The 26,112-nt window shown below is 34.2% G+C and overlaps 1 protein-coding gene and 1 pseudogene across 2 annotated transcripts; one reads left to right on the top strand and one right to left on the bottom strand.

Moving 5' to 3' along the window:
- Window positions 1-1,479: 1,479 nt before the first annotated feature.
- On the bottom strand, window positions 1,480-10,233 carry LOC141847625 (putative protein arginine N-methyltransferase 6). 2 transcript variants are annotated; one of them, XM_074735675.1, is made up of 14 exons: window positions 9,948-10,233; window positions 9,692-9,757; window positions 9,542-9,610; window positions 9,089-9,124; window positions 8,231-8,296; window positions 6,825-6,893; window positions 6,505-6,582; window positions 5,594-5,672; window positions 4,320-4,414; window positions 2,752-2,836; window positions 2,345-2,550; window positions 2,115-2,233; window positions 1,932-2,036; window positions 1,480-1,705 (listed from the first exon to the last, which is right to left on the bottom strand). In XM_074735675.1, exons 1-13 carry the CDS (start codon window positions 10,137-10,139, stop codon window positions 1,991-1,993), a joined length of 1,206 nt encoding a protein of 401 aa, XP_074591776.1. In that variant the 5' UTR covers window positions 10,140-10,233; the 3' UTR covers window positions 1,480-1,705; window positions 1,932-1,990. The 2 variants fall into 2 exon arrangements, with proteins under 2 accessions (XP_074591776.1, XP_074591777.1); XM_074735676.1 differs by having other exon boundaries at window positions 1,932-2,033.
- Window positions 10,234-12,375: 2,142 nt separating this feature from the next.
- On the top strand, window positions 12,376-24,906 carry LOC141847566 (vacuolar protein sorting-associated protein 41 homolog; annotated as a pseudogene).
- Window positions 24,907-26,112: the final 1,206 nt, after the last annotated feature.

The following is a 26,112-nucleotide window of genomic DNA, read 5'->3' as shown; positions in this document are numbered from 1 at the left end:
TCGCAACAGGTACTCGCCGAGGTTCGAATGTTTGAGCTTATTTCAAAAAATATAGTTATTTCACTAGTATTATCAGTTATGAATGTCTCTCCATTCCATGAGCTAGTCCAAGCATCCCAATTCTCTTCCATTCCAAATTCCATTTTCTGCTATCTGTTGGTGTTTGATGCATTATGAATGAGATCACAAACTTATCGACAACTCTTGATCTTATAGTCTCCAAATTTGGAAGGTAATTTGTCACCCAAGTTCTTCTACCTTCTAAGTTTTGTTAAGTGCCTTTTAGTAAAATGCTGTAAATGTAAATCATAATGACATGGCTATTAAATTGCTTAAACTTATGTTGTTTGCTTTTGGATGCATATTTCATATGTAATAATAGTAAACATTTGCATTGTTGGGAAAATGATACTTTCTTGTTGACTCGAATGAGATTAAGTTATGGATTTGACAATCATAGAGATAGTGTGTTTGATAGCTTGGATTAGGTAGTTATAGAGCTTAAGCGCAATTCAAAGGATATATATATATATATATATATATATATATATATATATATATATATATATATATATATATAGCAGTTGATTAATTCTGAGATAGATGATCCAACTCCATATTTTGCCTATCAAATAAATTTAGAAAGTATGGTGGCTCTTGATGTAGCGATCTAACATCATCAATAGTTCAATCGTCATAAATGTGTCCTACATCCAACATCATCAATAGTTCAATCGTTATAAGTGTGTCCTACGTGAAAATTAAACCTTGATTGTTTAGACATGCGCCTTGTCTTTTATCACCACATCAAACCTTGGAAGGCACAATTTAGACGACTTGAGAGCATTGAATGTGGATCGAAGATCATATGCTTGATGGCTTGAATTGAGTGGTGATGGAGCTTTAGAGGATCATGGAAAAATTTAAAGGTATGGAGTGTTGATTGAGGTGCGATCATGGACATTGGGGAACACATTGCCTCAGAGTTGGCTTGATTGGATTGTATTGGCACATGGATTTGGCTCAATGGACTCTAGAGCCTCAGAATAAAGTAAGAGTTGAGGCTCAAATGAAGATGAATGCAATCTTCTAGTTTGTGTTTTTTGATAGCATTTCATAATGATGTATGTTTGATCCAAAGTAAATTATTTATGATTGAAATAAAAATAATTGACTACTACAAGAGAAAATAATACCTTTCCCATAATAATCAACTGCTACTTTCTGATTTACCTTCTCACAGATGATCATGAGACCGACCGTGTAGGACTACTGGAGTGATAAATTTCACTTTTTGTTAAAATAATAATGTATATTTGCTTAAATAAGGATAAACTACTCAAGGCTTGATCGTGAAATCTTTAACTAGCAAGTCATAGTTTGTCAATTGGCTTAAGATCAAAGCCTTTGTGTAGAATTTCACATCCATTTTTCACTTTATGATGATAGACAAAATCATAAAAAGTATAATGACTGAATGACAATGGAGTAAAGCTACATATCTCTAAACTATTGAATTAACATGAATAGTATGGTGGCACACATACCCCCTAATGTTCTATATCTTCAAAAATGTTCAACGCTTGGGTGGTTTGCTTCAATTGATAAGACGAGACTCGTTGCGGCTAGAACTAATCTCTTCCTGCAGGACCCAAGCTACGCCAATACGACCAGAAGCCACAATCCGGCAGACCTTGATGGGCTTCTGAAAGGTTTTTAGAGAAACATTTTAATGATCTTGTGATGAAAAATCAAGAAGGATGTGAAGAAATTTTTAAGAGCATTGTGATAATGATGATGTTATATTGTCATTTTGACTATAGAAAAATGACTGATGGCCTTCGAATGGTCAAAATGACAATCATTGAGTTCATAATGATCTTACTTTGAGAGTTACTGAATAGAAACAAAATTCTGGAGCTTATTACCACCTTATTTGGTGTAGAGGAGAAAGCCGTGGATCGAACATGAGCTGACAGGCAGAAAAAAATCATCGCAATACAGATTCTTTTACAAAAGACTGACCTCCAGTACTGCTAGTGCAAAACCTCAAAGGAGAAGAAATATTAGGTTTGATAATAGATATTAAACAAAATATATTATGAGGGACTCACCGATACTGGAGCTGAATATTCATAGAACGTGAGTTCTCTTTGCACTGAGACAATGTCACCGATCCTTCAATGATTTGATCTTGTTTTACCTCAATAGGTTCATAAAGGTATAGCAGAGTCTGCAAGAAGCATTGCTCATTTTAGCAGAAAGTGGCAGTATTTCTGATCTCTAAAATGATTGTAGAAGAAATTAAAGGAATTGATGATGCGAAGTTTGCAAAATCCTAAACCTGTTGCCAGTGTGTTGGAGTCTGTTCAGGTGAAGTGGACAGAACAATTACTTGATCAGATTTAGCTCGCTTCTTGCTGTGGCTAGAACCATTAGACGAGTTGACAGATGAACTTCCATCAGCGAGTTGGGAATGGCTTTCTGAAGGTACTACTGCTGGACCATTGAACTCAACGTCGAACCAAAATGCAAATCCATGAAGAGGGGCTGAAAAACAAAAGGAAAAATGTATATCATCCTTTCTCTCGTGAAAGATGAATGTGTGAATAACCACAAAACAAAATTCACCTTCCTTAAAGCTCAAAATTAATTCAAGAATAACATTGATGGTAGAGGCTTACATACTAAGACATGAGTTATGCAGATCAAAAGAAAAAAAAAATATATGGCAAATCTTGGGCATTTCACCTTGTACTAAAGATCGAAATCTATACTCTGTGGTGATCGATTCAAGATCGCAAGCAGCAACAGTATAACAATCCAAGTACTTGATCTGTCATGAAATCCACATGGGTAGTTTATTGCCAAAAGAGAGAACCTTGTTATACAGAGATTATAAAGTAATAGTCATTTGTGCTAATAACAATTCACATATAATCGACCATAAAATGGATAAAAACAAGCTCTTGTATGGCAAACTGAAGAGGAATTATTCTTTGTAGACTACTATCATCAATCTTTTATGACTTTGCTTGATCTTTGGAATAAAAAAATTAAAATTCTGTACTGTCATAATGCATCTTATGGAAAAGAATAAATGCCCTAATCTCTGTACTGTCATAATAACTTCATACAATGGGTTTAAATCCTTTTTATGTTGATTAGACACCCTAACAGTTCGATATGATTTACAAATTGATGATACATTGTAAGGGCATAAAAATGGAAGGCTAGAGGATCATAATAGAAGTGCATAAATCTTTACTTTCCAAGTCTCAACTAATCAAATATTTGCAAATAAACTTAGTTGCATTTAAGATCATTTTAATGAGATTGATAGTGTTAAGTAGAATATATTTTTACAGTCCACTGAATTGCCCCTATATTTTATCCAAATTTATCATTATGGTATACTACAATTTACATTTAATTTCTCCTCCAAATTTGATTCCTTTTCTATTAATATCATGTGACTTCTACACATAGAAGATTTAGCAAAGTTTTAAATGCAAAAATATTTGAGAATTATTCACTTTAGTTATGCTTGCTTCATTTATAATGTATGTGTGACATAACTTAGGTGTACGATGCTCTTGTATCCTATGAATGTTGAGCATAGATTTATGACAAAAATTGTTTAGTTCCTTGGTGGCACAATCCTTTCACTGAGACAAGAGACATGCTGATGGTCATCGCATCATCAGAGCAACTGTTTCTAGCCATGGGAAGAGGCTCACTTGAGGTGTGAATGCTCAACCAAAACTATAATCGTCAATCATTTATCCAAAGCAAATGTGGCCGAGTTCTTATTCCTCAGACTGCACAGATTTAAAGATATCTAATTTTCCATTAAAAACAACATATAATAAACAAAATTCTACTGCCCTAGAAGAGTCATTGCAGTGATTTTTACAAATTATAAATGTTCAAATATGATTTACTACTCATGAAGTATCATTATTTCTGCTGGGAACAAGTTTGAAGCCTTTGTATTCTTAATCCCCATGCTTGTAGTTTTGGAGATTTCTATATCTCACAACAAACGTCTATGGAGTCATATTTACACATGACATATTATTGAACTCATGTTCAAGACACCAACTAGTAGATAAAGTGACATTCCAGCAATATTGACAATCAATAAGCCAAAATGAGAAGATTAAATAGAATGGCATATTCTAGCTATATTAGCAACTCAATGAAAAGAAATGAGATTGGCTAACTACTTACAAGTGAATGCTTTGATAACTTGTAAAAGATATGGAAATCATTAATCTGAAGATGAATTGCATTAAAAAGAAATATGAAAGACTCACTTCAGATGGCCATGTTAAAATATTTTCACCGCCTATTGTTTCTATAGCAGGTTCTTCAAATGCACACAGTTTGGCATGAGGAATCATTGCAGACACTGAAGAATTAAAATGCCACATGCAATGTCAAAATGAAATTGAAAACTCAAAGTTCTTTATGTTATAAAGAATAAATTGGTGGGGAAAATTAAAAAATTAAAATCCTAAGTAGCCCCTTTAACTAAATTCCTAAGTATACACATTATATATATTTATATATCTATAGTTGTTTAATTCCAATAAACTCGCATGTGGCAAGAAACATACCCATTTATCTTACGCCGCACTTGATATGATCATTACATTTTATTTTTTACTCTTCCATAATATTAGATCTCCTAGAAGATCATAATATCTAATTAGATCGTCGATTTATAGGTAACATCCCAATTTACATCTATATATATAACCTAAAAGTGGCTAGAGTATCTAATTGTAGAATCTTAAGAGCTACCTCCCAATGACCCTACCACAGAGACTTAAGGAATTGGCTAACTGCACTCACAGCAAAAGAGATGTTAGTAACTGCAAGGTAGTTCAATTTGACAACTAGTTTATGATATTTATGTCCTAGGCTCCTAGTACTATTCCGAAGTTTGATCTATAGGAGATAAACGCTCCAGAGAACTAACATAATCTCATGATAAGCTTTCAAAGTCTTCTAAGTTGATTTGACAATGTTATGAAAGATAAGCTTTCAATCTCATGATTCTTGAAGTGTCATTACTTGACCACATTGTAGGAGAGATGTGATGTTAAGGAGAAACAATATTTTCTTTTTGTTGGATTTATCGACCTTTTGTTTTTGACATATTGACAATATGGTTTAAGTATGTTTTGGGACTCTGTGTAGGTAGCCGAGACAATTTGATTGGAGATTGTGCATGGAACTTGTGGAGGTTGTCAACTTGATGGAATGGAGTTGCTGGATTTAGAGCCATTACTTGTGAACTCAAGAGCTTTGCATGGGACACAATTGGGTTTCCCATATATATATATATATATATATATATATATATTCATTTATCCTTCTTATTTAATCTTGACTTTTTAATTAGGCTCTATGTTGTGTGTGTGTGTGTGTGTGTGTGTGTGTGTGTGTGTCCCAAGGTTGGTATACACATTAAGCTAGATTGTTAGGGCACTACTACTTTGCTACTCGTATGCAATGACTATCCAAGTTGGAGCTTTGCAAGTCGTGATATATCAAGAGAAACAAATTGCTAGTTTACACTTACTATTAATCCCATAGACATTACGCCAAAAATTGATGGTGCTCTCATACATCTCATCATATGTAAATGGTGCCATGTAGATCTGCAAAAGATATGATTATCAACAGTCACTATCACCATCTCACATCTCAAATGAAGAAAGCTTGCAAACTCTAATAAAAGAAAGCAACTATATAAGTTGATATAGTTACTTGATATAGTTGCTTGATTTTGTCTCATCATTAACTAAATGAACTATATACAAGGCATAAGTGTACTTGTAACTTAACTTCTATCAAGTTTTTTTACTAAATTCAGAATCACTACATTCTACAATCTCTAGGTTCACTAAATGCTTCACTTTACAAAGTTCAGTTGAAAAGCTACTCCTGTAACTAACTAAACATGTCATCTACAAGATATCAAACATGCTAGATCTAACATCTCTGCTGCACCCTGAGGAAGACCTATATAAGTCGTGCTATTTCTTGGAGTCATAACCTATAGTTAGTGGTTCACTTAAGATGCTAGCTAAGAAATATCAAATAAAAAATGATGCAAACTGTAATATTACAAAAGTATGGAGTATTATTCCAACAGTCAACCAGCCAGAGGATATTCGCAAGACTAGATACAACCAGTAAGCACAAAACATAAATCAACAAGTTGAAAGTCTTCACGAAGGATTTAGCAAGGGTGCCATCTAATTTGACACGGTTTGACAATAATTAAGTCCCAAGTACTGTAATGTATGTAACCAGTATTGTGTTATCTCACTAGTAAAACAAAACAATTCAGTGAGCAATATTCCAAGCTGTATTCAGTATAATGACTTTATCAGGTTAGTTTGGGGAACTAGTTGCATATGAACAGCATAAAGAAGGCACACATGGAATATTAGCAAGTTGAAAAGAAAAGTAAAGCATGAACATTACTGTGGCATGAGATGGAAGAATAAGTCCACCGGGTTTTAACCATTTATCCCTGGCAAATATTACACTGGGCAGCATACTCTGCACCAAAACAATTGGTATAAGAGATCATGCACAATTAAGAGGAATATACAATTCAAACGTTTGTCCATGGTTCTGACTGCTGAGTAAGCAAGACTTATTGAGAAATGTGAGTGGTGATGGCTATGCTGTAACAAGACACCAACACAAGCTAACAGAGTTTATAGCTTGCAAGTTCATGAAATTACAAAATACATGAACAGATATATTTACAACAGAATGTGGCAAACCAGCAAATGCACCTCGTACAGTAGACTATAGCCCATCCATTCTGAAATTATCACATCAACTTTTTCATCAATCTCAATGTCCTGCATATCATATGTTCCACATGACTAGGAAAGAATCTCAATGAAAAGAAAAGGAAAAAAAGGTAAAACAACAGAACAAACAAAAAGATAAAAAATTTGCTGTTACTTTCTTATGCTAGTTCATTCCCTTATATGATGGTATGAATTCAGACTTCTAGGAACTGAATGGAAAATGACTTTTTCTAGTTGACAAGGATTAAGGAAAAAAAATATGGTTACTATAAACCAAATAACTAGCATTAATCTATCAAACTAAAAAATCAACATAGACCAAAGTAAATTGTTACATGAAAAAAATTACAGTTAGCATAACCCAAATAATTTTCATCATCTAAAGAATCAAAATGCAAAACAACTCATACTTATTATTTGATCCTTTTTAGGAAGGTGTCTTAAAAAGCAATCCAGTATTGCCAAATCGGCTTAGGTAGCTTAGACAGAAGTATCAGGTGAGCTCAGGAGGATTCTTCGCAGATTTCACTTCCTTTACTGCCACTGCTACCAAGTGCAGATTTTTTTTTTTTCCTGTGACAGTGAAGTATTGTGTATCTTCTTTTCCATAATTCTTCTTGTTGCTTTGAATCCTTCAATATTATATTTTTGGTATATCGCATTTGATTAGATTTACATTTTATTAAGTAATCCTGTGTTTTGTCATTTTATGTGAAAATATGAATTAGACGGCTTGTGCTTCCTTATCACTTGTTTACTTATAAATATGATAGTCATTCTTACCATTTATATTGAATTAAATATCATTTTAATATTCTTTAATGTCAATCGCATATGCCCTTGCATATTGCATATGCTTTATGTTGTGAGTCAGTCGTCTACCACCCAAAAGTCTTTTATAAATCTTGCCTCCTCTTGATCACTCTCTCAATCTCTCTCCCGTCTCACATGAATACAATATATAACTGTATAATATATGTAACTACACAAATACCAATTGTTTCAATATAATATTGAATAGCTTGACCATGAGATTGATATATTTCTTATTTTTGCAATAAAAGTTCAAGTGAGAGACGACCATAGAAGCGGATTGGTTCAAAACTAGCTCAACCTTATCAACCAATTCATATCATGTATTGATATGGTGACACCAAAACTGTTTCATTCCAGCCAGTGACCAAAATTGGCATACCAACAGCAAAATTTCAAACCTAAATTTCTCATAAATGTATTTTCCATAATGTTCATTTTTAAAATCTGATTATTTTCCATTGGAGATTCTTAAATAAGTGGAAAGACCAACAATTGCTCAAAGATATAATTCTTGTACTTTGTCAAAAAGAAAATAATACATTATGAAAGGAAATATCAACAAACTTCACCTCAACTCGCCCATGGAGGATGATGACTTTGTCAGATAGGTTGTTGTCTCTCATAACATTCTCAGCCTAAATTTTTTTGAAAAAAAAAAAAGAATACTAATCAAGTCCTAGTTGTACAGAAAAGTTATACTGAGAAAAAAAATCATTTACAGTTTCATGTTGACTGAATGCTTGACAAAGTTATAGTGAATCTATAGTGAGTGTACAGATGATGAAAAATAATGAAAGTTACTGAAGTGGCAATTAGTATTTAACAGATACATATTGTTTTTTCATACTATTACAATCTAATAATATGTATCTCCATCATCACAATGCTTAATTTACACATAATGATGAATAAATGATATTATCTACTAGAAAAGTATTAAGAATTTAAGTCTTTTTTTTACCAACTTTTGTGTGAGCTTGTGGATCCTACTCTGCCCTGATTTCACCTTTGCACTTTACCCACTTTTAAATATGCTCTAGACTCCTACTGTAAAAGGAGAGGTAAATCATCTCATGTTTTATTCTGACAAGTGACGATCAAATAAAATCCCTTTTCTGTGCAGGCCTAGTGTTATGCAAACTATCTCATTGGAAAAAATTTCTCTCTCTTGGCCAATTGGTCCTATTTGTTTTGTTTTTCCTTCATGTTTATTGTGCTTCTCACTTCTAATAGCATATAGGATGGCGTTCAACTTCCAATACAAATAATCCTAACACCAATATTGGTTATCCATACATTTGCCGTAGATGTCTTTGAATTTATAATGAAAGCTACAATCTACAATACCATACAGTAAAATAATGCAAAGATATAAATATTTGTAACTTACAGTATGTCTAAAATGGAGTTCTAAAATATGAGTTTACCTGAATGGCAATCTCACTTGCTTCTACTGCATAGACCTGAGGATGAGTAAATAAACTTAATTGTAGAACCATATTTACCCAACAGAATAACAGTTATATTTTCCTTATGCGATCAAAATTATGACCATGATATATGCCTCACCAATATAATAAAACCAGGTTATCATCTTTCATTTATGAAGTATATACACAATTGGTTTAACAATTTCCAATAAGAATACTAGTAAGAACATAGGTGCTAGCATTACATCTTGCAAAAATTAATCCATCACAATATTATTTTCTATAAGAGAGCTGCATTTAACCACATTTCACAATGTATTTTTATCCTTGTCATATTTAGTGAAAGAAAAAAAAAAAAACAGCGAGTGCTAAATTCTAATTATTGATGTAGGAAATGCAATGCGCAGTTTGAGCACAAGGAAGACATAATGAAAATATGGGATATCTTACCCGCCTAGCTCCAGCTTGAGCACAAAATATAGAGAGTATGCCAGTCCCACAGCCAACGTCCATTACAACCTGCAACCAACATTGTCTAATGCAATAGGACAAGGAATAGAAAGCAAGAGGCCCTTGGAGCGATATTGGACAAATTGTTACCTTGTCTGAAATTAAATTCTGATGTCGCATTATTGCATCCCTGTAAGCATCAGTCCTAACACGATCCTGTATAAAGTTTACGATATCCGATCACATAGAGAACAGTTAAATGGTATTGTAGTTATTGAGAGTGCTGAATGGCCATAATTTCAAAACCTTATCAGTGACAAACTACTAGCTCAACTTCAATTTACGATCAAAAAGTTCCAGTACGTAGAGAGTAAATCCATTAAAATGTCGGCAAAAGCGGGTTCACCTTGATCATCTGCTCATGGATACCAATGTGGGAGTAGGACTGGAAGTATGTCCGATCGACTTCCTCCCTCCTCGGCGAAGATGAACGTTGGAAAACCCTAAGCGGTGCGTGGATCCCCGACCCCGTGGGCTTCTGTTGGAGGCGCCTCTTGCTCCGCGGCTCATCCTCCATGCTCGATCCCTGGGGGAGCATGGAGGGCGAGGCGACGTCGAAGAAAGTGAAGGCGAGGAAATCGAAGGGAGGAGAAGCGGCGATTGAAGCTCGCTGGGGCGAGAAGCGGAACGAATAGCTGGAGAAGCCTCAGTTCGGCGGACTTGCCCGTGCCCGATTCCTTTTTAAATCCACAGGAAGGGTCTAAACCTACGAGCCGAGCCTGACTTTATATTCAAAGTATATCATTCATTAGCATCGACCGACGCAGATGCTCTCAAACATGTTACTATCTATAATTTTTTTCAAAGATGTTACTATCTATAAACCTAAACCTCTTAAAGGTTGAATTGAATCCGCCATCGAACGACTTTGTACGATTGATTTCACAATCATCTATGAAAAGTATTTCTATTTAGATCATTAGGTCACCCGCCACGCAACCTCACGTGGATGTCATGAGAAGAAAAAAAATGGTGAACTCCGGGATCTGCAAACACTAACATCGTGAAAAGGAAGGTCAGGGTTGTCCTTGACTCGACCACTCCAACGCTTAAGTCAATTACGGAGAAGAGGAAGAAGAAAACCACAAGTGACAAGAAGAAGTAAGTGTGTATGTAATATCATGGAGTTAATAGAGAGGAAAGATAATTATACTAGCTTTGTCTTATTATTAATTAAGGAAAATATCTTACGCAGTAAATTTTATTAGAGGAGTGTTATTAAGGAGAATATTATTGTGTCAACTGAGATATCTTGTCAGGGTATGGAGAATATCCTATCGTGATCATCCGCGATCATTATAGACGAAATGTTCCCTCATCCTCGTAGCTACGTGTCATTAGACGGTCATGTCTCAATGTCTCATAATTACTTGGTGGCGGTGATGGGACATATTGGATTTGATGGTGACCACCAAATAAGATGGATCAGGGGATTTGATTGTGACTGACAAATCAGATGGATCAGGGTTCGAGTGGTCGAGTAGGGATTATGAATGAGTCGAACGTGTCCGATTAAATTCAGTCAACCGGTCAAGTCAACCACCATAACTGGGTCTCTGCCTGTGCCACGTGTTTGGATAAGTCATCTTGACGTGTCCCGATTTGAGACTGGTCTTTGCGGGTCAGATCATAATACCCATAATAAAGAGGTAAATTACGAAATTACAGTTGACCACAACAGAGAAACATTATCTCAATTTCATGAAGATTTGACCTCCCTTATCCACTTCAAAAACTTTACTTCGTTACCTCAACCTCAGTGGAGGTACCGTCAAGATGATATTTTTATTTTTACTATTAAAGTTTTATAAAATTTTTTTATCAATCACCAATTCATTAATAAATATTCATAAATCAAAATTACAAAATATTTATAAATAATATTCAAATAAAATTTATAAATCATATTCATTAATAAATTCTTATCAATAATGATAAATAAATAAATTTATATTATTGAACTAACTTATTAAGTAAATTTAAAAATATGAAAAATTAAATAATCAAACAAAACAACTAAACTCCAGCTCATATAAAAATAAATTATTTCAATATATTAATTCATTCTAAATTCAGTATAACTTAACTCGATAATCTTATTAAATAAGTTTGAATTATATTTTTTTTCTTTAATTCACACTAGACATGGCATAAATTTTCTTTCATAGTCTATTGTAAAATTTTGGGCAAAATTAGTGGGCAAAATTAGTATAAGTTATGGCCTATAGTGATTTTTGACAAAACTATTATACCAAACATGCCCTCTACTAAATTCTTTCTTAATTTAATAATTTTTGAAAAAAATTTATAAAACAGGGGGCCATTTTGGTCCTTTTATAATTATATATTATAATTTTGCTTTCTAAAATTATGTATAAAATAATTACTCAAAATATTATTTAAGTATATAAAAACTTAATTTAAAACTAGAATATATACCGAAATATAAAATCGAAAATATTTTTTAAATACGACGACGATCCTTCGTTAATTAATGAAATCGTACTGCACATCCTCACCACGCGCAAGTGAATGATTCGTCGGGAGGCTGTAGCCTGTATGGGCCAGGGCATGGGCCACCTGGCCACGGTCTAAAAGTAGAAATGGAGCCTCTGTTTGTTGGCCTTCCCGTTGTTCGTTGCCTTTGGCCTCTCCCTTTTGTTGAGCTCGAGACGTTCGCCTCTCCTCCCTTCTCGATCGAGTTGGCTTGATCACCGGGAATCGCCTGACCACCACCCTTCGAATCCACGCGAATCGTCCAGGGAGCCAGAGGAGAAGAGAACACTGCGATCGGATCTCTCTCGACGGCAACCATGGCGTCGAGCCAGCCCTCCGAGAACGGCGTCGATGGGGACGACGAGAGGGAGGAGGACGACGCCGAAGAGGAGGAAGAAGAGGTGGAGGGAGAGGAAGAGGAGGAGCCCAGGCTGAAGTACCAGCGGTTGGGAGGCAGCGTGCCGTCCCTCCTCTCCAACGACGCCGCCGCCTCCATCGCCGTCGCAGAGCGTATGATCGCCCTCGGCACTCATGATGGCACCGTTCACATCTTGGATTTCCAGGGAAATCAGGTCGGATACAGTTCAATTCTCTTTTCTTGGCGGCTTTTAGGCTACCTATCTCACTTGATTCCTTACTCAGTTGATTAAATTAGAAGGATATATATTTTTATTTATATATAGAGGTTTGAAATTTTGGTCATTGATCCATGGTACTAATTTGCAATTCTGGATTTTTTTGTGTGACTATTTTCCTTCTTTTACACTAAACAAAATATGATCGAAGAATTAAGTTTTGAAATAATTTCTAAATAAATTATGCATAAGTAATTTGTTAACGTACGTCAAATCTATGTGTTTGTTTCTTATTGTTTTAATTTCTAATAAGTCTTTGCAGGTCAAAGAATGCACTGCTCACACAGCCACCGTCAATGACATTAGCTTTGATTCGGAAGGTGAATATGTTGGTAGCTGTTCAGATGATGGAACTGTAGTAATAAATGGTCTATTTACCGATGAGAAATTAAAATTTGAGTACTATCGCCCTATGAAGACGATAGCTCTAGACCCTGATTTTTCACGCAAACCTTCGAGGAGATTTGTTACGGGCGGTTTGGCTGGTCAACTTTTTCTGAATATGAAGAATTGGTTTGGATACAGTAAACAGGTGTATCTGGTGTTCCAACATCGCTTATACTGTTATCACACCATTAAAAAAGCTATAATATTGAGGATTTGTTTTTATATTTTCCCATCTAGATTCTTCATGATGGTGAAGGTCCGATACATGCTGTCAAATGGAGAACAAACCTAATTGCTTGGGCAAATGATGCAGGGGTGAAAATTTATGACATGGCAAATAATCAACGCATCACTTTTATTGAGAGACCGAGAGGAAGTCCACGCCCTGAGCTTTTACTTCCTCACTTGGTCTGGCAGGTTTGTTGAGAATGATACATCACTTCATTCTTATCCAGTCTTTTTTCAAAGGAAGTGTAAATAGAGAAGTACTTAAGTTAGCTTGAGAATTGTGTATATTGGACAGAATGGTTTGCTGCAAACTTTGTTGCAAACAATATATTAGGCATTTTTCTAATAGTAAATCGATGCTTGTCTCTTATAAATGGATCAACTAAGTCGGTTTATTTATTATGGTAGCAATACTTGAGGCCCAGAAAGGTTAAAAGCTACTCTATCTGCCTTGTATATGTCTTTCCACCTGAGGCGGTGGATGCATATTCGGAGATGTCATGACTGAAGAAGACACATGATTAAGTCTTGTTATGTTTGATAAATGTTTTGTTATTCATTTTCATTTCAGATATGAAGTTGTTTTTGCTTCCTAAATTTTTAGTTATGCATGTGACTTTCTTGTGTGACTTTCAGAAGGATCAGGCCTTTTTATTCGGTAAGTCATCTAGGGGAGGGGCTCTAATGAAGTTGCAAAAGGTTTTCTCGATGATGATGCCAAATCATTATTGCATTAAGTAGTTTATTTCCCTTTTAATAATTAAAAAATAGAAATTGTTATAAGATTTAATTTCCCTGAAATTATAGATGGTTAATAGTAGTCAGTCTTAAATCTATAAGTGTCTACATTCTAAGCACGCCTTTTACATGTCTAGGCTGACACACTCTTGGTTATTGGCTGGGGAACATCTGTTAAAATTGCAGCAATTAAGACCAACCAACCAAGTGGAGCAAATGGGCTGCAAAGAAGTTTATCCATAACTAGTACAAAGTATGTGGATATTGTAGCATCTTTTCAGACTAGCTACTATATATCTGGCATTGCTCCCTTTGGTGATAATCTGGTTGTACTTGCTTACATTCCGGAAGGGGAAAATGGAGAAAAAGACTTCAGCAGTGGTCCACCTGCCAGGCAGGTAAAATATTTTACTGCCAGTTTCATCAAGAGCGTACTTGATATTTCAGTGTCTTCCCTTGATATTTCACTTATATTAATTCTTTGGATAATTTGACTATCTGGTGTTCCTTTGTGCAACACAATTAGTAGTCTTAGTTTTGCTATTTTTGTGCACCTTGGTAGTCTAGTTGAAACTTGGACCTGTAATAAAGTTCCATTTAAGAAACCAATTTGTAAATATGTCCTGAATTTGCTTTTATTATTACGAAGTTTTTTCTTAATTTATGACTGGAACACAAAACTGAAGCGACGCCGAAAGTTACATTGTGCCACAAGGTGCCGAGAGTATTGTGAGGTTTCACAAATGTACCATGTAATTATGGTTGGAGAAGTCTCATAACTCATAAAGGAATCAACTAGATAAGCTCAAAAGAGGATTTAGGGGAGCATGCAAAGGATTTTAGCTGCGATTTGCCATCGATAAGGAAGCCATCATCACCGATTTGGATGTCTATGTTTGCATTACGAGTTGCGAGTTTCTTGTGATGGGTTTTAGTGTTGGAACTCAAGACTTTATGGGATTGTGCACATAATCCTAAGGTATTTCTATAATGAAATATAGTCAGTCATATATGTTATAAGTAAATAACTTATAAGCCATTATTAACTATAGGTAAATATATTATACATATTATATTAGTGAATAAGTTTGATTAATTACTATTTAAATTGTAAGTAAATAATTATAATTTATATCACGGTTTGAAATCTAGTATTGTGTTGAGCGTTACAGTCGAAACTTATCATTCTGATAATTTACTGAAACTCATTGTATGCCAGTAAGGTTGAAACTTATCATTCTAATAAATTACTGAAACTCTATAGTACTTGGTATATACAATGCTTTTGTGTCAATTATATAGATATGTTACATGTCATGCAACACTCTGCATGGAATTTGCCAACCCCACGGCCCCACACGGTTGACCCCATATGGTCGGCCCCACGACCATCTGTGAGGAGGTAAATACATGTATTGCCTCGGCTTCGTCGAGATTCGACCTTTGCCCATTGCACAATTCTGCCCCACAGTAACCAACTTAAGCATGTCTCGGGAGCGTCATACAACACTCAACACCCCTTGGGACGTCAAGATTAATTGAAATAATGTTGTTGTTTTTTTAGGTATAATGTCAAATTTCTTATTAGACATAATAATCCCATTAAATATAATAATTATTTATCAAATAAAATAAAATTATTATATGATCAATTATATTAACTATAATCAACTTGTATTCAATTGCTATTAATAATTTTATTATTACATTATTTGTTTATCTGTTTTTTTTTAATTTATAATATCCCATTATTAAGGAAACTGATTAATCATGATTTCAAATCTTCTTACTCATAATTATTAATTATTTAGTTATATTAATTGTTTAAGTGATGTATTAGTAATAGTGTATAAGAATAATGTAATAACAATACTAGTATATGCGATGCATATCAATCATACTAATATACAAAATATATATACACGTCATACATACTTATCAATCTAATAATAATATCAAATTGTTTAAAAGAATGTTTGCTATTATTATTTTTAAATATATTTTTCTCTATTTTGGAACTTTTTTCATGTCAATTCCGATCTTACCAATCTTGATACCTATGTTTTTGGAACATCCAATACCGAAACCGATACCAATATTGCCAAGCATGTAGGAACCACATTTCACACATATCTGAAGATAATCCAAATTTAAAATTCCAATATTCATGAATTGTTATAGTTGTTAAATTTTAGATTGTAATATAAACAATTGTAGTTATCCCAGAAAAATAGTATGCCATTTGAAAATCATATAATACTTAACAGTAAATTACCATAGAGGATCTATATTCCATTTCTACAGAGATATATTTCTGCAAGATGTATGATTCAAGAAGTAGATGTCTAGATTGAGGACTTACTAGTGTATCTTTTCCTGAAATATAAAACCAGAAATTGCATGTTGTTGTTTTCTGGTCCATTTCATTTTGTTCTTTAAGAAAATTTTATTTATTTCTTATTCTTTCTCTGCAGTGTTTAATGTATCTAGTAGACTATAAAGGGTTTTTATTATGTGCAAGACTAGATTCAATCACTTAACCCTCTCACAACCTATTCTTACCAAAACTTTTCTACAGGGAACTGCACAGAGACCGGAGGTACGAATTGTCTCATGGAAAAATGATGAGCTAACAACGGATGCTTTGCCTGTCCATGGTTATGAACATTATAAAGCAAAGGATTACGCCCTTGCCCATGTTCCTTTCTCAGGTTTACAATTTCTTATGAAGTTATACAAACATCTATATGATTTGGACTTACCTTATCTTTTGCTTGTTCTTACAAATATAGGAAGTAGCTATTCTGGTGGTCAGTGGGCTGCTGGTGATGAGCCTTTATACTACATAGTTTCTCCCAAGGATGTTGTAATTGCAAGGCCTAGGTTTGTGGTTTTTTTCCTCCAATATAATCTTGTTCTCTAGAAAATTGATTCTGAACTGTTCAAGAGCTAATGGTGAGGATTTTCATATAATTAAACCCTGTGAGACTTGATCCTTGGTTCTTCGCTAGTGGGCAAAGTTTTAAAGGTTAGGAATCTCTTAAAATGTTAAAATTTGGGCCTAATTGATAGAATTGGTGACTTCTGCTTCTATTTTGTACCTTTTTTCAATTTTGATACATTGGTTGAGCCTGTAGCTATGTTTGCTAAGCCAGTTAAGAAGTATTGCCTGGCAAAGCTACTCATATTGCTGAAAGCATAACCTTATAGCATATGGAATTGATTAATTGACTGAAGTTGTCGCATTCTTTTCGCTTGAATCCTCGACATCCTTGTCCAGTCGAACCATCTCATGCTGATTGTCCCAGCATGTGATCTGTAGTGCCAACTTTTACGTTGTACCCATTGCTTATTTCTGATGAAGGTAGCTTCCCAATTGTGATGTGGTAACAAGTTAAAGTGGCAGAGTTTGAATAGTGGTTTAAAGTTTGGTGTTATGCTTTATGGGTTGGAGTTCGGTGTGTTTGCAAACCTTGTTATTATCAGTGGAGTCAGTGTCACAATATACGATTTCATATTTTTCATGTGTAGACAAAATAGTAAGTAATCGTTGCTTTGTATGCATTTATGCATGCTAGAGATGCCGAAGATCATATTTCTTGGCTTCTTCAACATGGTTGGCATGAGAAAGCATTAGCTGCAGTTGAAGCAAGGCAAGGACGAACAGAGCTTCTTGATGAGGTATTCTATGCTCTGATTTTTTTTTCTTTAATTGAACACCTAAAAATTGGTTCCATGGTGGTTGATTCATGCAAATTGATTTGATATTATACCCTTCGTGGATATTTGTGGACTGTTTTTTTGTCTAATTAGAAGATTATATTTGATATTCTCCTTAGAAAATTATATTTTTTTGTCTTGATCATATCATACTAGTGAAGTACATTGGTCATTACAGTTTATCTATGAGAACAAAAGAAAAATTAACTCAAAAAAGAAGCTAGGGTTCTTTATATTTTTCAACAAGATGACATTTATTGTTTGGTAAAATCATGATAAGATCATGTTTGATAGCAGTAACTTCCAAGTTATCATATAGCTTTTGTGCTAGTTGAGTTTGTGCAGTCTTCAAGTTATTGATGTGCTTTTCTCAGAATGGAAATCATCTAGCATGTATGAAATCTTTCCATGTTTACATTTTTGAGAAAAACGTTCATCATCTGAACTACAAATTGAGAGGATCGTTTCAGTTCCATTAAAAATTTCTTATTGATGTGGAATCGGTTGTCAATTTACTGGTAAATTCATAGATCTTGCCCATTTATCTAGATTTCTAAATTTTTATTGTAGAAATATTATTCTGGCAGTAACATGTATGAATGGAAGCAAGAAAAGTTAAAGGTTACATTGTTGATGCTTGATTGTGTTTCATATATGCATTGTGCAATTGGGATGTTAAACACTTGATGCAGTTCTCTCTAACTAGGCTTCCATGACAAGACTCTTTCTTTGTTCTTGACCTGAACACATCTATTATATTCCATTATAGGTCATGTTTGTTATCCTAGCTTTTAAGATCTCTCTCATGTTCTGGCTAATCTCTTTGTTCAACTCATATTTTTTATATCATCTCATATTGAGGAAATTTGAATCTTATTCATTAAGAAGCTTGTGAATATAACTTGCAAGTCAGGTGGGTTCAAGGTACCTTGACCATTTGATTGTTGAAAGGAAGTATGCAGAGGCTGCATCTTTATGTCCTAAGATACTTCGAGGTTCTGCTTCAGCATGGGAAAGGTTTACTAAACCTCCATTTGTGCTAGCATAACTATTTTGCAATTTAGTAACACTATTGTTTTTCCAAGCAGATGGGTTTTCCACTTTGCTCATCTTCGTCAGCTTCCTGTTCTAGTTCCTTACATACCAATTGAAAATCCACAACTGAATGATACTGCTTATGAGGTACGTATGTCCAATCTATGTCCCCCCAAAAAGGGTTTTTCAGCCTGTATTGGCATGGTCATTTATTTTTGCCAAAAATAGAACCTGAAATGTATCATGGAGCTCTTGCTAAATGTTCAACAATAAACTCTTTTTGCTATGGGACTTTGGGTTACTTATTTCTCTTAACTTGCTGAAGATAGTAAGTAATATGTTGGCTGAACTTTTTACATGTGCCAGCCTGCGCTACGGGCTTGAAGCTTTACAGAATGAATCTTGTCACAAATATATTGACAAATCTTTGTGCTATTTGCAAATTCATTCAAGAGATTAGTCTGTCAAATAATTACTTTTTTACAATAAAATTTCTGGCCCATGTAGGTTGCGCTTGTTTCATTGGTTGCAAATCCGTCTTTCCACAAACTTCTATTGACAACTGTCAAATCCTGGCCAAGTACATTGTATTCCTCGACACCTGTTATATCTGCAATTGAACCACAAATTAATACCTCATCTGCGACTGACTTTCTAAAGGAGGTAAATTAACAACTTACTGTATTGTTCTTATTAATTATTATTAATTTTCAAATTAACATTCTATTTTCTTTGTGGCAGGCATTAGCTGAATTGTATATCATCAACACCCAATATGAAAAAGCCCTTGCATTATATGCAGATGTAAGTAGACCATTCTACAGAATATGAGCGTTTGTAACTAATTATTCATGTAATGTGCATTCCAACTGGACAGTTGGTCACATTGATCACTAAGCTCAATTTGGGTTCTTTTTAATCTCTTTTCTCTGTTTATTATTACAGCTAATGAAGCCTGAGATTTTTTACTTTATTGAAAAACATAGTCTACATGACGTTATACACGACAAGGTATGGTAACTTACTCCTCGGTAAGAGAAACTAATGTACTACACAGTAAGCATGTCCTCTCACTTGTATGTTCAAATTCCAGTTCTTCTGGTAATCATCACTTATGGTTTACAACTTTATTCTTTGGGAGTGTTTTTACAATTATGCAGATTACTTAGATTAGATCACAGTTTGATATCTGCTCACATAGACTTGTACAATGTTCATTTATCAGTAATTTCCTCCTAGAATCACTGAGAAAACTAGTAGATAAGAGAATATAATGGGCAAAATCAACATAATGGTTAAAAGTGACTGGTTGAGCTATGCTAATCTAGATAAAATGGAGAGATATGTCATATTATTAGAGTTAAATAAAATGTAGAGAACAAAATATTAGATACTTAAATATGAAAATTGAAAGGTTTTTGTTGATGATAAATGATGAAGAAACATGATCTAATGAGCACTAAATAGAATATCTAATTTTGGAGAAACAATTATGATAAATTCAGAAATTGTAGCTTTATTTGTTATATTAGATAATAAGATTAAGAAAGTTAAGAAATGAAGGTACATACAAATATGTCTGAATGATATTGCCGTTGAAAGACTTTGAAAGAATGCAGAAGGGCAAGCTATATTTGGTTAATTAAATCGTTCAGAATTAAGATGTTTGAGGAATGAATAAAGAAGTGTTTTAAGTATATTTTTCTGAAAATATAGGTCAATGTGGTTCTAATTTCTAACAATAGAGGGTATAAATTGATGCCATACCATGAAACATTGAAAAAAAAGTGATTGAGGACAATAAGAGATGAAACAAAATTTTGAAGTTTAGTTGGTTTCATGCATGGAAGATGAACTACAGATGATATTTATTTAATAAGATAATTAATGGAGAAAACATAAAGAAAAGAGGAAATATTTGCTTGTGATTTTTATTGATTTAGGAAAAAAATAATGATAGATTCCCTAGATATTCTGATGGGTTTCAGAGATAAAAGGAATCTAGCACCTGTATTGATGTAATAAAACATATATGATAATTTAATTTCTAATGCTAGAGATAGGAAGTGTAAAGAATGATTATTCTATATTCTTAAGTTTACATCAGTATTTAAGTGAGATGAAAAATTATCTTAGGGCATTATCTCAATTACGTGAGATGAAATTATCAGTCATATTCAAGTTGTCTCCTTAGTATATGTTATTTACCTATGAACATATTGTGCTAAATGATAAGGGTAACTCATATAATTGTTAAGTGAAATTCAAGAAACCAAATATATTATGTTAAGTATAAATAAAATTAAATATGCAAGTGTAAAGAATGATTATACTATACTCTAGTTTACATCGATAGCTAGCTTTTAGGGCATTATCTCAATTAAGTGAGATGAAATTATCAGTCATATTCAAGTTAAGTTTCCTTCTTAGTATATGTTATTTACCTATAAGCTATGATATTGTGCTAATTGATAACGGTAACTAGTATAACTGTAAACTGAAATTTAAGAAACCAAATATATTATGTTAAGTATAAATAAAAATAAATATATGCAATGCAGTTGTAGTAATAAGAAAAGAAATCAAGGAACAGTTGAAATCGATTAATATGAAATTATGTAGCTGTTCTAAATATTTTTGATCTATTAATCAATAAGAACATTGATAGATGTGGTTAAAATGAAAAACTTCTTGTGTGTTTTGCCGGTGTCCTGTGTGCTCCTTAGGTTAAAAGTAAAATTTTTATAATTTAGTGTACAAGCCACTATTTTGAGGTCCAAAATGTTGGGCAGTTGAAGAAAATGTGAATGTCCTTCCATGGTAGGTTATACTTATTCAATATCTAGTTGTTCTATTAATAATATTATTACTACTACTACTAATCATCATCATCATTATTATTATTATCTGGATGTTTACTTACTGTATGCCTTTGGATGTCCTATTTTTTGTTGCATCATACAGGTTGCAGAACTTATGCTACTAGACAGTAAAAAGAGCGGTGAATCTCTTGATCCAACATAGGGATATAATTCCTCCATCAGAAATTGTTGAACAACTTTTAGGAACAAGTAAAAAGTGTGATAAGAGACACCTAGTGCATTTATACCTGCATGCACTGTTTGAGAATGATCCACAAGCTGGGAAAGATTTTCATGACTTGCAGGTGATTTTCTATTTAAGATTCATTACAGTTGTAAATGAGCCGAACCGAGTCAAACTTTATGTTCTTCAAGCTTGTGATGAGGTAATCAAGTCAAGCCAAGTTGAGTCTATAATGAATCAATCTGTTGAAATGGTTATTTAAGTTTGACTTGATTTTTTTTTTACGAGCTTCATCTTGGTTCAAGATTAGTTGGAGCTTGGTTCATTTATCAAGCTCTCAATTTAAGTTTGGTTGATTGTTGGATCTTTTATATTTTAAGCTTGTTTAGTTGGTTAGCGAGCTTGATTGAGAGCTTGTTTGTTTATTTACCATATCAATAAGAGCTTTATTGATGAATATAGGTCATGAACAATTCACAATTTCTATTCATTCCTGCACCCCAGCGGCCTCACACGGTCGGCCCCACGACTATCTGTAAGGAGGTAAATCGAGAAGCTGCAGTTGACCACGACGGAGGAAGGCATTATCTCGGCTTCGCCGAGATTCGAACCCTTGTCCACTTCTACAACTCTACTCCATTGTAATCAATTCAGCTATGCCCCGGGGGCAAAAAAAAATTGTCCGGGTAAACTTTTTATTGTGACCGGCACCACCACCGAAACGACCCCATAGTCAGAAAACCCCCTAAGGGATTTTTTGGATGCACGGTTCCATTGTGTTGATAAGAGGTTCCACTACGCCGAAACGATCCCATAGTCAGAAAACCCCCTAAGGGATTTTTTGGATGCACGGTTCCATTGTGTTGATAAGAGGTTCCATTGCCGAGACAGCACCTCAGTCAACAGACCCCAAGGGGGATTTTATTTGTTGCTAAGAGGACTCTAATTTAGAACCTTAGGCAACACATGTCTCTATGCTTACCACTTGGGATAAGTCACTTCGACCACAATTTCTATTCATGAACATTAACAAATTGAACACATGCGTTTAAATTTGTTCATTTAGTTTAACGAGTTGTTTAAGCTTTTTTATTTAGTTGACCTTGTGTAATATTGAACGAATATAAAGAGGTTTTTATCAAGCTGAACACCAAGCTTGCTCATGAACCTTTGGTTCATTTACAGCCTAGCATTCAAGCAATTTTTTTTTCTGAATCTGATTAATCAGTTGCCAAGTAACATTTTATCTTTTAAGTTGGCTACACAACAAACTGAGCAAAAAGATAATGGTGCGGTCAATTGACCAACAAGCAACAATTAGTAAAGCAGCATCTTCTGTGCTTCTACTTTAATTGGGTACTGTGCATCTGTAACGTTTTTTCTTTTTTTGTTACTAGGTTGAGCTTTATGCAGAATATGAACCAAAGATGTTACTCCTATTTCTTCGCAGCAGTCAGCACTATAGACTAGAAAAGGTTTATCATTATTTCTCGGCACTGTTTGTTGATTATTCTGGCCAATAAATGATTGTCGTTTCTCAGGCATATGAGATTTGTATGAAAAAAGAACTTGTTAGAGAGCAAGTATTTATCCTCGGTAGGATGGGAAATGCAAAACAAGCTCTTGCTGTCATCATCAATAAGTTGGAGGATATGGAAGAGGTATCCGCATCTAGTTCTTAAGAGCTAATCTTTCTGCTCTTCTTACCCTCATCTGCATTTAGTTTTCAAATTCTCCTGCTTCCTATCCCTGCATCAGCATATTGTTGAATACCCATAGTAGATAAGTTGACCATTCAATTACATGCAGGCTGTAGAATTTGTGACCGAGCAGCATGATGACGATCTATGGCAAGAGTTAATCAAACAGTGTCTCCAAAAGCCTGAAATGGTGTGTAAAAGGAATAGTAATTTACTCAGACATTCCTGTATATCAAGGTGACATTAATTAATGGCCATTTCTTTAATCATCATGAGCAGATAGGAATGCTATTGGAGCACACTGTTGGTAATCTCGATCCTTTGTATATTGTCAAAAAGGTTCCAGATGGGTTAGAGATCCCAAGGTGAGGAAAATGATACTTTAAATTATCAGCTGCCAGCTTTATTATCCACACCTTTTTTTCCCTTTTCTATGATAATTTGTTCCTCCAATGCCTGCTAGAAACTCTTTCAATTACATGATTTGCAACATACTGTCCTGGCTTGTCTCTGTCGTTATTCTTGCGCATACTGTCACTAATTTTCGCATCTCATTGCCTTTAGGTTGAGGGATCGTCTTGTCAAAATTGTAACGGATTATCGAACAGAAACTTCTTTAAGACATGGATGCAATGATATCCTCAAGGTTGACTTACTTCTAATGCCCTTCTCAGTCTTCCTCTATAATTTTTTTTCTTCAGAGTCTTGCTTATGTGTTTTTCACTTGTGATACTGTTTTTAGACCGACTGCGTCAACCTTTTGATCAAGTACTATAAAGAAGCTCGGCGAGCAGTTTACTTAGGTATCGAAGAAGAAGCAGCGCACAGGAAGAGGGAGGATGATGCAGCAAGCCCGAAAGCTGATAGGGCAGCCAATGATGTAAAGCATATGGTAGTCAAGTCCAAAACCAGGGGAGGTGGGAGATGTTGCTTATGTTTTGATCCATTTTACATTCAAAACATATCTGTTGTGGTTTTCTTTTGTTGCCACGGCTACCACATCTCTTGCCTCACCGGTGCCTCGGGCTCCATGATCGGCGCAAATAATAGATCCGATAGCGACGACAATGACAGTGAAAATGAAGATGCCAAATTGAGTGGATCCCCCCATTTGCGATGCGTGTTGTGCACCACAGCCGGTCGTTGAGCCCTCTAGGAGTGAGTGTTTTTTGAGCAGGTCTATTGCCAAGCTCAATTGTCTTTCTACATGATTTGTTTATATTTCGTTTGGTCTTGCTAGATCGATATGCCCAAGTTGTTTTGTATTTGCAAAACCTCCTTCATTTATTTATCTATCCATATCTGTAGTTGCATAGAGATAGAGGATGAGTAAGTCTAGTGAGTTTTGTTTAATAATTTATTTATTTATCCGTATCTGTTGTTGCATAGAGATATATAAATCAAGAAAGATTTAAATCTAGTGAGTTTAGTTTAATAATTTGATATTCATGAAACAATTTCAAGAGTAGTCTAATATTTTTTGAAAATTTCGGTTATTCTTCTTTCTTTTATTATTTGAATACATTTAAAAGAATAAATACTACATGTTCTTAAATTTTGAGTTATTGTAATATAGTTTCATTTGTTGGATAATTAAAATATATGACAATAATCTTTCTTTTTTTTTTTTTTGATGAATTTTATAGGATTTCAGTAGCTCTAGTAACCTTGTTTGCTTTGGCAATTCCACCATAAATTAGAATTATTTTCTTTTTTTTCATAAGGTTTAATATTTGCTGGAGTAGTGGGCCCAGCCGACGTGTTACTAACTGATTCAGCATATACCACATGGTCGAGTGGGCCCCGCTTGTGCTCTGTAAAGTAGAGGGCCCGCAGCCACCTCAGGATTTGAGCTTAGTAAAGTGATGAAATAGAAATGATAATAGAAAAAACACAAACACTATAATTAAGCAACTTAACCACCACAAAAGTGGCATGATTAGAGTTACAGCAATGTCTTGTAAAATTAGAAAGGAATTAACAAGTAATGAAAGCATTTAGACTTTAGCCTTATCATTTCAACACTAATTGAAACTGCAATAAAAATTAACAAGTATTTTACCTTTTATTTTTACCTCTTAGATATTAAAACATCAATTTCTTACTCTATCACCCTTAGCATTGCTCGGAAGATACTAACCTTGAACACTAAGCTCACATTATAGATGAGCTCACAATGACACACACCATCCATTTCTAACTCAAGATTTTCAAGAAGGTTAATCGTTAGTAGGAGAAATAAAGAACATTTAAGTTATCCATGAATTGAAGATATCAATGTCAGCTCATCAAATAGAAGTTTTTACTCCTCGTTAGAATTTGTTCATGAGTTGAAGATAACAAATTTGCATTTCACTCACGAGGCGACTTTCAAAGTGATGATTTTTAATGTGAGTGGCTGCAAGAAGAACCGTGCTTGCTTTGTTAGAGACGACCATTCTATGAGAACTTGTAGAGGAAGAAGGGATGAATCTGCAAAGCAGAAATAATCTTTGAAGATATATACTGATTGACAGGAAAAATAATA

The sequence above is a fragment of the Curcuma longa genome, chromosome 16 (assembly GCF_044706935.1).
Source record: "Curcuma longa cultivar G26 ecotype Majalengka, Jawa Barat chromosome 16, ITB_CL_G26_1.1, whole genome shotgun sequence".
In the NCBI taxonomy this organism is placed as follows: domain Eukaryota; kingdom Viridiplantae; phylum Streptophyta; class Magnoliopsida; order Zingiberales; family Zingiberaceae; genus Curcuma; species Curcuma longa.
Note: the sequence above shows the minus strand (reverse complement) of the source record. Positions and strands in the feature narration are given on the sequence as shown.

Bases quoted from the DNA above. Each gene is read 5' to 3' on its own strand.
- LOC141847625 (XM_074735675.1), bottom strand. From the start codon at position 10,139: ATGCTCCCCCAGGGATCGAGCATGGAGGATGAGCCGCGGAGCAAGAGG. The intron at 9,758-9,947 runs GTGAACCCGCTT...AACTTTATACAG, and splicing joins TCCATGAGCAGATGATCAAG to GATCGTGTTAGGACTGATGC. The intron at 9,125-9,541 runs GTAAGATATCCC...ACTCATCCTCAG, and splicing joins CTCAAGCTGGAGCTAGGCGG to GTCTATGCAGTAGAAGCAAG.